The 15,187-nt window shown below is 40.7% G+C and overlaps 1 protein-coding gene across 7 annotated transcripts in view; it reads right to left on the bottom strand.

Moving 5' to 3' along the window:
- Nucleotides 1-15,187, bottom strand: part of lama2 (laminin, alpha 2) — a 176,130-nt gene that overhangs the window by 128,149 nt on the left and 32,794 nt on the right. For all 7 annotated transcript variants that reach the window (XM_026233847.1, XM_026233849.1, XM_026233848.1 and 4 more), the window contains exons 2-3: nucleotides 14,920-15,090; nucleotides 5,050-5,162 (exon numbers count right to left, since the gene is read on the bottom strand). In XM_026233847.1, the coding sequence (XP_026089632.1) occupies nucleotides 5,050-5,162; nucleotides 14,920-15,090 (284 nt within the window). The remainder of the gene's footprint in view (nucleotides 1-5,049; nucleotides 5,163-14,919; nucleotides 15,091-15,187) is intronic.

The following is a 15,187-nucleotide window of genomic DNA, read 5'->3' as shown; positions in this document are numbered from 1 at the left end:
AGGACCCGATGAAGGAGAGGGGGCCTGAACTTGATTTCTACAGAGGGAAAGCCCAAAACCCCAGTCAAGATGCTGTTCAGGGGGCCCAGAAACCATAGCCTCAGCTCTGTTTGATAGAACTTTTAAATGGTACAGTTAGGGTAGAAATTGATGGGATTATTTTTGAGGAAACAATTGTTGATAATGGAGTTCCTCACGAAAGTGTCCTAGGCCCCTTTTTGTTCTTATTTTTAAAAAATGATATGCAAGCTGTTTGTGATTGTAACTTGTTTTTTGTATGCTGATAATTCTGCTTTACTGGTCTGTTGGTAGATTTTAGTAGAATAATAGGGAAATGAGGTGAGGAGCTAAACAAGGTAAGAGATTGGCTCTCTGAAAATAACCTCTTATAGCATTTAGGTAAAACAGCCACTATCTTATTTGGGTCTTAAAGTTACACATGTTTATTTATCCGATTATATACATCTTAGAATAGAAACCAAAGTAGCACATCTTAAAATAAAAATGGTATGGAAGACAACCAATAAAATAATTCCTCCATATTTGAATACGTTTATTTATTTTTTTCTAGAGTAATTCAGAAACATTATTATAATTCAAGGCAAAGTCATTACAGTAAATTGTTGTTTTAAGACTGTCCATGGTCATAGGCCTTACTCAGGGAGTGGTATAAGTGGATATTAAAAGTTTCAAATATGACTGGATTTAGTTAAAATGTTGTGTATGTGTTTAACTGTGATTATAAATTATGTAAATGGAATTTATAATACTATGCAATCCCAGTACCTGTCACCAGGGGTGAAATTTATGCTTAATGAGGGATGACATTAGCATTTCTGTTGGCCATACTATCTAAAACACAAAGCAGAGTGAGAAAAAGACTAACAATATCACACAAATGCAAACAAACAAGCGGCTTTCTGAAGATGAAGAAGCTGGAGATTATGTGATGTAGGTGCACTTTTATGGTCTCACTGACAAACCACACTCTGTCACCTGACCTCACATAGGCCAATCAAGACTGGTGTGTTTGCACAAGTGGTTCAGACGCCCATCACACAGAGCTGCTCCAACGGCTTCAACATCACAGTGCCATTTTTCCACTTAGAAAGAGGATAATAATGTGAAATAAAACTTAATCTACTCCAGAAAACAGCTTTTTATTTATTTATTTTTGTTTTATTGTGAAATATTTTAATATGACAGTAATTAGTAGAGTAGTAGAGTAGCACAAAAATGCAGTGAATGCATAAATGAAATGCCAAACTCAAACAAATAGTTAAGGTGGGTTATTCTGTGAAATAATTAACATTCTACATCCGTACAGTACACTGAACCTCAAAACAATTATTCATATATGGCATTGTACAGTATGATGTAGTGTTCAGTCTCTGCACTGTAGGATACAGAGCTGTGCTTCTAGGTATGCATAGGATATTTTGGTTCATTATTCCTTTTTGAGGTATGAACACTGAACTAAAACCTGTTTATATCTTGACAAACTTTGACTGTAGTCTAAATACTTTAAGTTTTGTTTAGCATGTAGCTTGGCCTTTCAGCTTTTTTAGTATTTTGTCTGTCAAACGACATCTAACCACACTGGAATGGTCACTGTTATAACTTATGCTTTGATATGTTTGTTTCAGAGTAATGTCGTATTTTTATACAGAGCTCTATTAGCCAACTTCACTGTCAGCTGCTAATCGCTGTATTTCCTCTCTCTCAAGTCTTATTCAAGGGAATTCTGGGTGAATATGTAGGTGGTTTGATTTGCACTTCCTGGTAACTGAACCAAATGAGACATCCAAACATCTGGATATTGTTTTGTATTCTTTTTCCATTTCAGGTTTTTTTTTTTTTTAACTCTGGGATTTTATTTTCACCATTTGTCCACTTTACTGTGGGAAGGTAATCCAGAAAATATTTAATGATTCACAGACAAATACTTCTCTAAACAAAAAGAATAAAATAAAATAAAAATGCACATCACAAACAGTACGGATGAACTGGAGATTTCAATGAAGAGTGTGATTTTTATATAAAATCCGCACTAAATTGGTAAACAGTACAGTAACTATGTTTGCACACGTGTGTTTGTTTGTGGAGGGCTTTAGTGTGATTAGTCACATTCTGAAATAGTACTGAGGTCAGGTGAACATCTGCAGAGACTGGAGCATCACACACACACACACTGTTTCCTACAATAAATCACATCCACACACTTGAGACTCTTGCTGGAATCTGAAAAATAAAATGCACAAATGTGCAACACTTGAAAATGTGGGAAACTTGCACATGCACAGTCATGCAGACTCTGCTCCAGATTAAATATATACGTACTGTAACGTAGTAGTAAATAGATAACTACAGTATTTGATCATCTTAACACCAACCAACACCTACACCTAATGTCTTAATTTAACAAAATGGTTCACCCAAAAATTTAAATGAGCTAAATAATTTACTGACCCTCAGGTCATCCAAGATTAGTTTGTTTCTTCATCATATTTGGATAAATGCAGTATTGCATCAGTGTCTCATCAATGGATGCTCTGCAGTGAATGGGTGCCGTCAGAATGAGAGTCCAAACAGCTGATAAAAACATCACTATCATCCACAGCAGTTAACTGATGGACTGGAGTGGTGTGGATTACTTGTGGATTACTGTGATGTTTTCATCAGCTATTTGGACTTTCTGACGGCACCCATTCACCACAGAATGAAAACAACAGAAATCCTGAATAGCCTGAGTGTGAGTATGTTTTCAGTACATTTTAATTATTTTGGGAGAGTTATTCCTTTAAGAATAATGCTATCAACATCTTCAACGTGCAGCAGCAGTCACTGAAAGAGTGCTGTTCGCCATCTAAAACATATTACACATAAAGAAGTGTGAACGGTACGTGTGCATATGAGCCCGCTGTTTATAAACAGCCGCTTAATTCAATTGAATCAATTTCCTCACTTCAGATGGGTTTTGCTCTAGTGCTCAAGGTGCTGAAAGAGAGCCTGTAACGTGTTAGTGCACGTTTGTCATTGAGACGACAGGTTGTCAGGGAGTGAGTGATGGTAAGACGGCAGTCCAGGCTCATTGCTGCATGTGTGATTGCCGTCAGTAATTACACACCCTCGCGTCTGATTTATTAACTCTAAATGTCCTCTACAGCCCCTCTAATGAATACTCAAACCCTGTCACACTCATTTGTCTTCTGTCTTGTTCTCTCTCTGTCTCCTCTGTGTTGCACTCATTGTCATATTCTTCAGTTCAGGTAAGGCACAGAGGAGCAATGCAGGAATTAAAGAGATAGTTGACCTACAAATGATTAGTCTCTCATTATTTATCACCCTCATGCCATTCAAAATAGTGACTTTCTTTCTTGACCCTTTTTAGGTGAATATTATGGCCACATATTTTCATTTAACAAAAATGACTGAGAATTACGGCTGTGAAGCTCCATCAGTCACAAAGTTCTGCAAACTACCGACTTCTTGCACATTTCTTTGTTAACTACACTTATCAATCAAATGTTTTTTTTTTTTTAAAGAAGTCTCTTCTGCTCACTAAGGCTGCATTAATTTGATTAAAAAAAAAAAACATCAAAAAATGTTTTCTGTGTGAATCTGTGTTAAAGTGTAATGTATTTCTGTGATGCTCCGCTGTATTTTCAGCATCATTCCTCCAGTCTTCAGTGTCACATGATCTTCAGAAATCAGAATAATATGATGATTTACTGCTCAAGAAACATGAAGATTATTATCAGTGTTGAACACAGTTGTGCTGCTGAAATTTTTAAGATACATTTTATTTTTCAGGATTCTTTGATAAACAGAAAGTTCAAAAGAACAGCATTTATTTGAAAAATAAATATTTTGTAACATCATAAATGTTTTTACTGTCACTTTATGTAAGGCAGCCTTGCAGATTAAAAGTAATAGTTTCTTTCAAAATTCTTATTGACCACATTCTTTTAAAAAGAAATGCATGTTTGGCTAATTTGATAACTCGTTCTGCTAAAAAACGAAATAATATTGTATTTCAAAACATTTGACCGGTTTAGCAGTAAAATAAATAAATAAATAAATAAATGGCATATTCAAGAAAATTAAACCAACACAAAAGAAATAAAAATGTAACTTTTTTGGGCTGAATTTTAAATTGTGCTCTATAAAGTACATACACATGTGTGTAGGATCCTTTCATCCTTTCTAACATTAATCCCACAGAATTATGCTCCAGTTGTCTTATTTTCTCATCAGTTAACTTCATTTCATCATTCATCATCATTGCTTCTATTTTTGTTATAATGTTTCCTCTCATCTATTCATTTCCATGTCACTGTTCATTCTGACCGCGCTGCACCGCGGTGTCATCTGTTGACTGCACTGATTGCGTGTCTGTAGGTGTTTGTGTAATTTCCTGCAGTCGGGCAGCACTGCTCAGCGCTGGCCTCAGATCATCATCTAATAAGGGCTGATGGGAGCATTCTGCCCACACACAACTGCACACTCATTCAACAACACTGTGTCTGACTGGCCTGCACACACACGAGTGGGAGAAGAGGAGCAGAGCGACGGCGTGAGTGAAGAGAGAGGCTTTTCTGCAAATGCATTTCAAGACTGCAGCCTCTCATGACAGAGCAGGGGACCATTTCATTCCTGATAAGCATTCACAATAAAAGAAAACAGTTTTATGAATGATAATTTAACAATACCTTACCAAAGCTTGATGCTTACTTTTTTTTTCTCAAGAAGCACATGTGCTCCTCAGTGGAAAAATTCAGGTGTGCATAAATAATACATTTAACCTTTAGGGGTGCATTGATAATTGACCAAATAGTTTTGTTATGCTTTTGCAGTCTTTTTTGGATCTTGATTACTCTAGTCCCCATTGATTGTAACTGCGTGGAAAAGAGTGGCTAATATAATTCTTAAAACAATTCTACATCGTTGCAGTGAACATGTTAAAGCTAGAGCTTTATAAAACCACAAGATGCATTCTGATTGGCTGGGAACAATGATGCTGTTATTGTTTGTTGTCTTTTCATTTACCTGCTGCAGGTCCAGAGTCACAGTGACGTGATGGTAGTCCATCCCATTCATGATGCTCGGGCTCTGCCACCATCTGTTAGTGCCGTCGATGGCGTACTCGATGGGATGCCGCTCTACACACACACACACACACACACACACACACAGACTCATGAGAGAACACAATGGATTCATGTTCATGGGCAGAGAACACCATCTGACAACCTGAGTCACATAATCGAATCTTTTGAAATCGAAATAAAACGACCAAAAAACATTTGCTGAATCGTATTATAATGAAATCTAAATAAAATTCTTTTTTTTTTTTTATATATCATTTTTGATAAATCACGATTTTATGGCTCTTATAATCTGATATGTAGTAAGAATATGGAGAGACAAAAAAAAAAGCAAAATTTAATTCAGAAACTGAAACTGAAAAAAAATAATTCAATTTTGGTGCAGATGCTGATATTTATATGATGAAATTCTGATTCTTGTAAAGTAAATCAATTAGATCTTTAAATCAGTATAGCAGATACTGACATAAAACAACAGAAAGATCCATCGCCACTCTATTAGATTTGAGTTTTTCAGGTAAAGCCAAGCTGCTTCAGTCCAGCAAGTGTTCCTCTGGAAATATTATTAACAATCTCAATGTTATTCTTATGTTACTTCGCAAAAATGAGTAAAGATGAGTGTGTGTGTGTGTGTGTGTGTGTGACTGACATATTCACACTCCTGCATGTGCTGAGGGATGAACCCTCCTTTAGACAATAAGCTCTATGAGATGGTTTATATGGTAACGAGTAAATCTCAGTATCTGATGCAAGAGCGATTAGCACATAGTCCACACTGGAAGAGAGAGACTGTCACGATGACCAGTCCTATTAGCTGATTCTAATAAAACCTAAATGCAATAAAAATCAGCCTTTAAGAGGTCTGAGGGAATGAAATACTCATATATTTGTATTTAATTTAGTTTGAATAATTGGTGTTTTTGGACTGGCGAGACAGAATTCTTTTTTCATTGCACATCAAGCTCTTTTATCAGAAGAGATCAAGTGAGATTTGATTCCTCATGGCACGAGCCCTTTAGAGAAGCTCAGTAACACCTCATATTAAACCACGACGGGACACAATGCTACTAATAACATGTCTCTACTGGCTTTCACCTTTGTGAGCAGACTGCCGTTGAATTAAATCTCCTGCTGAAATAAAGCGATCTGCTCTAATGAGGGATGAGTTTTAAAAAGTGCTGAAATACTGACGTTTATCTCGGCGCAGAGCCTGTCGAAAGCCTGCTATATGAGACAAACCTCAATCTTTCTTTACAGCCAGATTCATAATCAGGCTAAGATGATTAAAGTTGTCCACTTAATCATTTATTTGACTGCATATATTCTTTTCTAATTCATGAGCGAGATCTAGGTTTCATTTAAAAGAACTCCCCCGCTGGTAAAGTCACATCTCTCTCTCTTTCTCTAATTTCCTCTAATTACATGTTATATTAATCACTCTCTGGCTGGGAGTGTGTGGGTGACTCTGGGGCGCAGCGGCGTGTGTTTGAAGAGAGCTCAGAATAACTCATTATGGCTGAGGTGTGTGGATGACAGCACCACTGACTCAACGCATGTTTTATTAAGACCTTTCAAACAGCTTGAACACATCAAAAACCATCACACCAGCAGCACCTAAAAGACGAAGGTGTCTGAAAGACAGACGGACAGGTGACTCTCACCATGCATGTCTGGCTCATGTTTCACCATGAAACCAAAAGCACAACATTACTTTACACGAAGACAATGCAGCACATTTATAGACCGTTAAAGAAGTATCTGACCCAAAATAAGAAAATCCAGTCATTATTTACTCAAATTATGGCACCTTTAATGTTTAACCCTTGTTTGTTTGTAATTTTCATTCATCTTAATGATGATGATTCTCATTACTGTAATACAGTCAGGAAAGTCATTCTCTGGACGCAATGACATTTCTACTGAAATATGCATAAATAAAAACTACAATGATGTATAAATACCATACAATACACCATTATGCTTTTCATATTATAATGATGAAAATCAGTCTTTTGCAACAAAGAATAATACTTTTAAATACTATACTAATAAAATGACTTAAGTTCTTATTAGGAGGGTTTCTCAAACAGCAAGGATTTGCTGCGACACTGACGCATCATGTCAAATAACTGAGAGAACATCAAATTACTATGGACAAACAGGATATGATGTCATGCTCTAGGGCTTCTGTATTTATTTAATAATAAATCACAAGTAATAAGAAATGTAAAATATTAAAATACACCATCTGCTCTACTTTCCAGCAACACAGCAAACACGCAGCTTTGAAGTTTATATTCTTTGTATTGAGTCAAGCGGACGATCGGTAACATTTACACCAAACATCTTTTGGCTGTATAATCATAAACCTCATTTACGCCTGCACTGAAAATGTTTGCATATTTAATACAATTGGTATAAAGTGTGATGGTGTGGATGCATGTGTATGATGATAATGATGGCAGTAGAGGGGCAGAAGTGATTGTTTGTTATAACTTATAAATGGAATGCATAATACCATATATATATATATATATTCATTGGGAAGTGAATTAAATTTATCTGGTAATTAATCTTCTAGTCATCCGAGATTCCACTTCATCTTCTCGTCTCCCGAGATTGACCCTAACCTCTCGTCTTCCGAGTTCCCTTTCCTGTTCCCTCCTTGTTTATTTGTTTGTTTATTTTTGGACTGTCTGTTTGGCTTTTGACCTCTGCTTGTTCGACCAAGAATTGGATTACCCATCATTAAATACTTGCAATTGGATCTACTATCTCCTTTGTCTCTCTGGTACACGATTCGTCACAGAAGGACTCCATCAAAAAGAGATCCAGCGGTATGTCTATTCATATTTTCTCCCAGTCACCGAGCTGGTGAGGAATGGTTTCAAGGGTACCTGCCTGGTCGTGTTTCGTGGGACCAGGGGAGGTCGCTCAGGAGTGAGTGGTCGAGAAGAGGTCCGGCATCACTCTCCAATATGGCCCCCCGTCGACCCTGAGTTCGGATGGGAACCGCCGTCACACCATTGTGGACGGAGAGGGGAAAAGAGGCGCAAGTCTGCCGAGCCAGCACCGCTGCACAAGATGGCCGCCAGCCCAGCGCCGCTGTGCAAAATGGCCGCCGACCCAGCACCATTGCACAGGATGGCCGCGAACCCAGCACCACGAGGCAAGATGGAAGCCAGCCCAACACCACAGCACAAGATGGCCGCCACCTCAGTGCCACGAGGCAAGATGGACGCCAGCCCAGCGCCACAGCACAAGATGGCCGCTGGCCCAGCACCACTGCTCATGATGGCCGCCAGCCCGGAGCCACTACACAGGATAGCAGCTACAGTGGGATTTCCTGAGTTGAGTCAGGTTCCCGTTGACTCTCCAGAGTTGAGTCAGGTTCCGGTTGACCTTCCAGAGTTGAGTCATATTCCTGTTGACCCTCCAGAGTTGAGTCAGGTTCCCGTTGACCCTCCAGAGTTGAGTCAGGTTCCGGTTGACCCTCCAGAGTTGAGTCATATTCCCGTTGACCCTCCAGAGTTGAGTCAGGTTCCAGTTGACCCTCCAGAGTTGAGTCAGGTTCCAGTTGACCCTCCAGAGTTGAGTCAGGTTCCAGTTGACTATCCAGAGTCGAGTCAGGTTCCTGTTGACTCTCCAGAGTCGAATCACGTTCCAGTTGATTCTCCAGAATCAAGTCAGATTCCTGTTGACCTTCCAGAGTCGAGTCAGGTGCCCGTTGACTTTCCAGAGTTGAGTCAGGTTCCGGCTGACCCTCCAAAGGCGAGTCAGGTGCTCGTGGACCCTCCAGAGTTGAGTTAGGTGCTCATGGACCCTCCAGAGTCAGGGTTAGTCATCGTTGACCTTCCAGAGTCAGGGTTAGTCACCGTCGACCTTTCAGAGTCAGGGTTAGTCACCGTTGACCATCCAGAGTCAGGGCTAGTTTCTGTTGATCCTTCAGAGTCGAGTCAGGTGCCCGTTGATTTTCCAGAGTTGAGTCAGGTTCCGGTTGACCATCCGAAGTCGAGTCAGGTGTTTGTGGACCCTCCAGAGTCAGGGTTAGTCACCGTTGACCTTCCAGAGTCAGGTTTAGTCACTTTTGACCTTACAGAATCAGGACTAGTCACTATTGACCTTCCAGAGTCAGGGCTAGTTACCATGGACTTTCCAGAGTCAAGGCTAGTCACCGTTGACCTTTCAGAGTCAAGTCAAGTCACTGGTGATCTTCAGGGACAGAGTCAAGTCACTGGTGATCTTCAGGGACAGAGTCAAGTCACTGGTGATCTTCAAAGACAGAGTCAAGTCACTGGTGATCTTCAAGGACCGAGTCAAGTCACTGGGGTTCTTCATGGAAGAATTCAAGTCACCAGTGATCTTCATGAACAAAGGCAAGTCACCACTGATCTTCATGAACAAAGGCAAGTCACCATTGATCTTCATGAACAAATACAAGTCACCAATGATCTTCATGAACAAATGCAAGTCACCAATAATCTTCATGAGCAGAGTCAAGTCAGTACCGATCTTCTGGAATCCAGTATAAACACCATGGGATTACCAGAGTTTTGTCACTCCTCTGTGGAACTACCAGAGCCTCTCCACGTCTCTGATGAATTACCAGAGTCTCTCCTCGCCTCTGCGGAACTTCCAGAGACTCGTCATGTCTCAGTCAATCTCTCTGAGCACCCGACTGTTCCCGTTGTGGCCACGGAGGCTACCCTTAACATGTTCATGTTCTACATTTCAGACTTGCCCAACCAGACTTGTCCTCCTGTTGGTCCGGCCACACGGATGTGGTGGTCTTCTGCTCCGCCCTGGGGGCTTTCTACCTCGACCACAAGGATGTGGTGTTCTTCTGCTCCGCCCTGGGGGGCGTCTGGTTTGACCACACGGACGTGGTGGTCTTCTGTTCCACCCTGGGCTCCGACTGCCTCGACCACAAGGATGTGGTGGTCTTCTGCTCCACCCTGGGGGGTGTTTTGTTCGACCACATGGACGTGGTGGTCGTCTGTTCCACCCTGGGGGGCTTCCGCCCTGACCGCACGGATGTGTTGGTCTTCTGCTCCGCCCTGGGGTCCGTCTGCCTCGACCACAAGGATGTGGTGGTCTTATGCTCCACCCTGGGGGGCGTTTGGTTCGACCACATGGACGTGGTGGTCTTCTGCTCCGCCCTGGGTGGCTTCCGCCCTGACCACACGGTTGTGGTGGTCTTCTGCTCAGCCCTGACCACACGGTTGTGGTGGTCTTCTGCTCTGCCCTGGGGGGTGTCTGGTTTGGCTGCATGGTTGTGGTGGTCTTCTGCTCCGCCCTGGGGGACTCCGATCTCGACCACATGGACGTGGTGGTCTTCTGCTCCGTCCTGGGGGGCTTCAGCCCTGACCACACGGTTGTGGTGGTCTTCTGCTCCACCCTGGGGGGCTTCTGCCCTGACCACACGGTTAAGGTGGTCTTCTGCTCCGCCCTGGTGGGCGTCACGTGATGTCTTTCTTGGACTTGTGTTTTTGTGTTTATTTTTTTTGTTGTTCTTCTGTCTGTCTTTCTTTCTGTTTCCTCCTATAGACCTGGCCCTCCGTCCCTCCCCCTGATCCTCCACCGGTCCACCTCCCTCCTGGGGGGCTTCCGCCCTTACCACATGGTTGTGGTGGTCTTCTACAAGTCTGTCCTCGACACGTCTGTGTGTGGTGCTCTTTATGCCTTGACCCCAGCCTCAGTCCATTGCTTGTGAAGATCACTTTAAATTCTTGAATCCAGTTTGCTTGACAATCCTCATAAGGCTGCGGTTCTCTCAGTTGGTTGTGCATCATTTCCTTCCACACTTTCTCCTTCCACTCAACTTTATGTTAACATGCTTGGATACAGCACTCTGTGAATAGCCATCTTATTGGCAATTAATTTTTGTGGCTTACACTCCTTGTGAAGGGTCAATGATTGTCATAGACCATTTTGAAGACTCCGTAAACCTTTGCAGGTGTTTTGAGTTGGTTGTCTGATTTGAGCTGACTGGCATGTCATCATATTCTAATTTGTTGAGATCGTGAATTGGTGGGTTTTTGTTAAATGTAAGCCAAAATCATCACAATTAAAGGAACCAAAGACTTAAACTACTTCAGTCTGTGTGCACTGAATTTATTTAATACATGAGTTTCACAATTTGAGTTGAATTACTGAAATAAATGCAATTTTCCTTGACATTCTAATTTATTGAGAAGCACCTGTGTGTGTGTGTGTGTGTGTGTGTGTGTGTATATATATATACAGTATTGTTCAAAATAATAGCAGTACAATGTGACTAACCAGAATAATCAAGGTTTTTCGTATATTTTTTTATTGCTACGTGGCAAACAAGTTACCAGTAGGTTCAGTAGATTCTCAGAAAACAAATGAGACCCAGCATTCATGATATGCACGCTCTTAAGGCTGTGCAATTGGGCAATTAGTTGAATTAGTTGAAAGGGGTGTGTTCAAAAAAATAGCAGTGTGGCATTCAATCACTGAGGTCATCAATTTTGTGAAGAAACAGGTGTGAATCAGGTGGCCCCTATTTAAGGATGAAGCCAACACTTGTTGAACATGCATTTGAAAGCTGAGGAAAATGGGTCGTTCAAGACATTGTTCAGAAGAACAGCGTACTTTGATTAAAAAGTTGATTAGAGAGGGGAAAACCTATAAAGAGGTGCAAAAAATGATAGGCTGTTCAGCTAAAATGATCTCCAATGCCTTAAAATGGAGAGCAAAACCAGAGAGACGTGGAAGAAAACGGAAGACAACCATCAAAATGGATAGAAGAATAACCAGAATGGCAAAGGCTCAGCCAATGATCACCTCCAGGATGATCAAAGACAGTCTGGAGTTACCTGTAAGTACTGTGACAGTTAGAAGACGTCTGTGTGAAGCTAATCTATTTTCAAGAATCCCCCGCAAAGTCCCTCTGTTAAAAAAAAGGCATGTGCAGAAGAGGTTACAATTTGCCAAAGAACACATCAACTGGCCTAAAGAGAAATGGAGGAACATTTTGTGGACTGATGAGAGTAAAATTGTTCTTTTTGGGTCCAAGGGCCACAGGCAGTTTGTGAGACGACCCCCAAACTCTGAATTCAAGCCACAGTACACAGTGAAGACAGTGAAGCATGGAGGTGCAAGCATCATGATATGGGCATGTTTCTCCTACTATGGTGTTGGGCCTATTTATCGCATACCAGGGATCATGGATCAGTTTGCATATGTTAAAATACTTGAAGAGGTCATGTTGCCCTATGCTGAAGAGGACATGCCCTTGAAATGGTTGTTTCAACAAGACAATGACCCAAAACACACTAGTAAACGGGCAAAGTCTTGGTTCCAAACCAACAAAATTAATGTTATGGAGTGGCCAACCCAATCTCCAGACCTTAATCCAATTGAGAACTTGTGGGGTGATATCAAAAATGCTGTTTCTGAAGCAAAACCAAGAAATGTGAATGAATTGTGGAATGTTGTTAAAGAATCATGGAGTGGAATAACAGCTGAGAGGTGCCACAAGTTGGTTGACTCCATGCCACACAGATGTCAAGCAGTTTTAAAAAACTGTGGTCATACAACTAAATATTAGTTTAGTGATTCACAGGATTGCTAAATCCCAGAAAAAAAAAATGTTTGTACAAAATAGTTTTGAGTTTGTACAGTCAAAGGTAGACACTGCTATTTTTTTGAACACACCCCTTTCAACTAATTCAACTAATTGCCCAATTGCACAGCCTTAAGAGCGTGCATATCATGAATGCTGGGTCTTGTTTGTTTTCTGACAATCTACTGAACCTACTGGTAACTTGTTTGCCACGTAGCAATAAAAAATATACTAAAAACCTTGATTATTCTGGTTAGTCACATTGTACTGCTATTATTTTGAACAATACTGTATATATATATATATATATACATACAGTGGGTATGGAAAGTATTTAGACCCCATTAAATTTTTCACTCTTTGTTATATTGCAGTTATTTGCTAAAATCATTTAAGTTCATTTTTTTTCCTCATTAATGTACACACAGCACCCCATATTGACAGAAAAACACAGAATCGTTGACATTTTTGCACATTTATTAAAAAAGAAAAACTGAAATATCACATGGTCCCATTTGCTATTCAGTAGAAGCACCCTTTTGATCTAATACAGCGATGAGTCTTTTTGGGAAAGATGCAACAAGTTTTTCACACTTGGATTTGGGGATCCTCTGCCATTCCTCCTTGCAGATCCTCTCCAGTTCTGTCAGGTTGGATGGTAAACATTGGTGGACAGCCATTTTCAGGCCTCTCCATAGATGCTCAATTGGGTTTCAGTCAGGGCTCTGGCTGGGCCATTGAAGAACAGTCATTGAGTTGTTGTGAAGCCACTCCTTCATTATTTTAGCTGAGTGCTTAGGGTGATTGTCTTGTCGGAAGGTGAACCTTCGGCCCCGTGTGAGGTCCTGAGCACTCTGGAGAAGGTTTCCGTCCAGGATATTCCTGCACTAGGCCGCATTCATCTTTCCCTCGATTGCAACTCCCTTTTGCAGCAAACCTCAAGCGGCCAGTAGATGAATTGCAGTTTTTGTCACTTCCTTATTGGCTTCACGAGAGAGAGTGCGAGGTTGCCGCTAGGTCGTCCCAAACGTCTTCCATTTAAGGATTATGGAGGTCACTGTGGTCTTAGGAACCTTAAGTGCAGCAGAATTTTTTTTTTGTAACCTTGGGCAGATCTGTGCCTGCCACAATTCTCTCTCTCAGCTCTTCAGGCAGTTCCTTTGACCTCATGATTCTCATTTGCTCTGACATGGACTGTGAGCTGTAAGGTTTTAAACAGACAGGTGTGTGGCTTTCCTAATCATGTCCAATCAGTATAATGAAACACAGCTGGACTCAAATGAAGGTGTAGATCCATCTCAAGGATGGTCAGATGAAATGGACAGCACCTGAGTTAAATATCTGAGTGTCACAGCAAAGGGTCTGAATACTTAGGACCATGTGATATTTCAGTTTTCCATTTTTAATAAATCTGCAAAACCGTCAACAATTCTGTGTTTTTCTGTCAATATGGGGTGCTCTGTGTACATTAATGAGGAGAAAAAAATAACTTAATGGCTGCAATATAACAAAGAGTGAAAAATTTAAGGGGGTCTGAATACTTTCCGTACCCACTATATATATATATATATATATATATATATATATATATATATATTCTGAATATGTACGTAATTTAAAAGCAATTCACCACCATTGCTTTTCAATGACGTAAGACTCGCATTGACATCCATTCCATTGACATGCTAAAATATATAGTTTGAAATGGAACAAATGATATATAATGGACGATGATATACAGTGTGTAATGCATGATCTAATCTAAAGTAAGTAAATCCACGTCTTACTAACAAGAAACTGCTGCAGGTTGAGAGTTGTAGATCTAACCACACAAGTTTATAATGCTGTTTGTGAATGTTCATTTGAACACTGAAGAGTTGAATTATGTTGGTATTTAACAGAACTTGAGACAATGGCTGACAATGCTTTTGGGAAAGGCACTGTCTGGCTCTGAGTTAAATCAGTCTGGCTTGTGAATGAGTATCTCAGACCAGGGTCAGATGATTCCAATTTTTTGTTAATGATTCAAACATTGCTAATAAAAACAATACTTTCTACTCTGAGGCATGCAAAGTGAGGAATCCAGTGCACAATACATGTGTGTGCTCTGATTCTGGAATGCAGTGATTTATGGGCAGAAACAGTCTTTGACTAGAGCATATGAAAAGGATTATGCACAGCCTGAGAGACAGTGTCTGTGTGTGTGTGTGTGTCCTGTACCGTAATCATAATCACTCTTCAGGTTGCAGAACCGACACTGAGGGTTTTTCACGGGCCGACCTGGTACATGCTCAACTAGTTTGCAGTACATTTCTGGTCCAGTTTCTCCACACGTGGCATTGGTCGTGATCTCTGCCATGGAGGCCAGGTTCAGCACAGCTGGAAAGAGACCTGTGCACACACACACACACACACACACAAATTAGCTGTTACCAAGACAGATGATCGCTACTACAGATGGTTCAACACCAACAACACCCAACAGAAA

Source organism: Carassius auratus, chromosome 45, assembly GCF_003368295.1.
Source record: "Carassius auratus strain Wakin chromosome 45, ASM336829v1, whole genome shotgun sequence".
Taxonomy (NCBI): Eukaryota; Metazoa; Chordata; class Actinopteri; order Cypriniformes; family Cyprinidae; genus Carassius; species Carassius auratus.
Note: the sequence above shows the minus strand (reverse complement) of the source record. Positions and strands in the feature narration are given on the sequence as shown.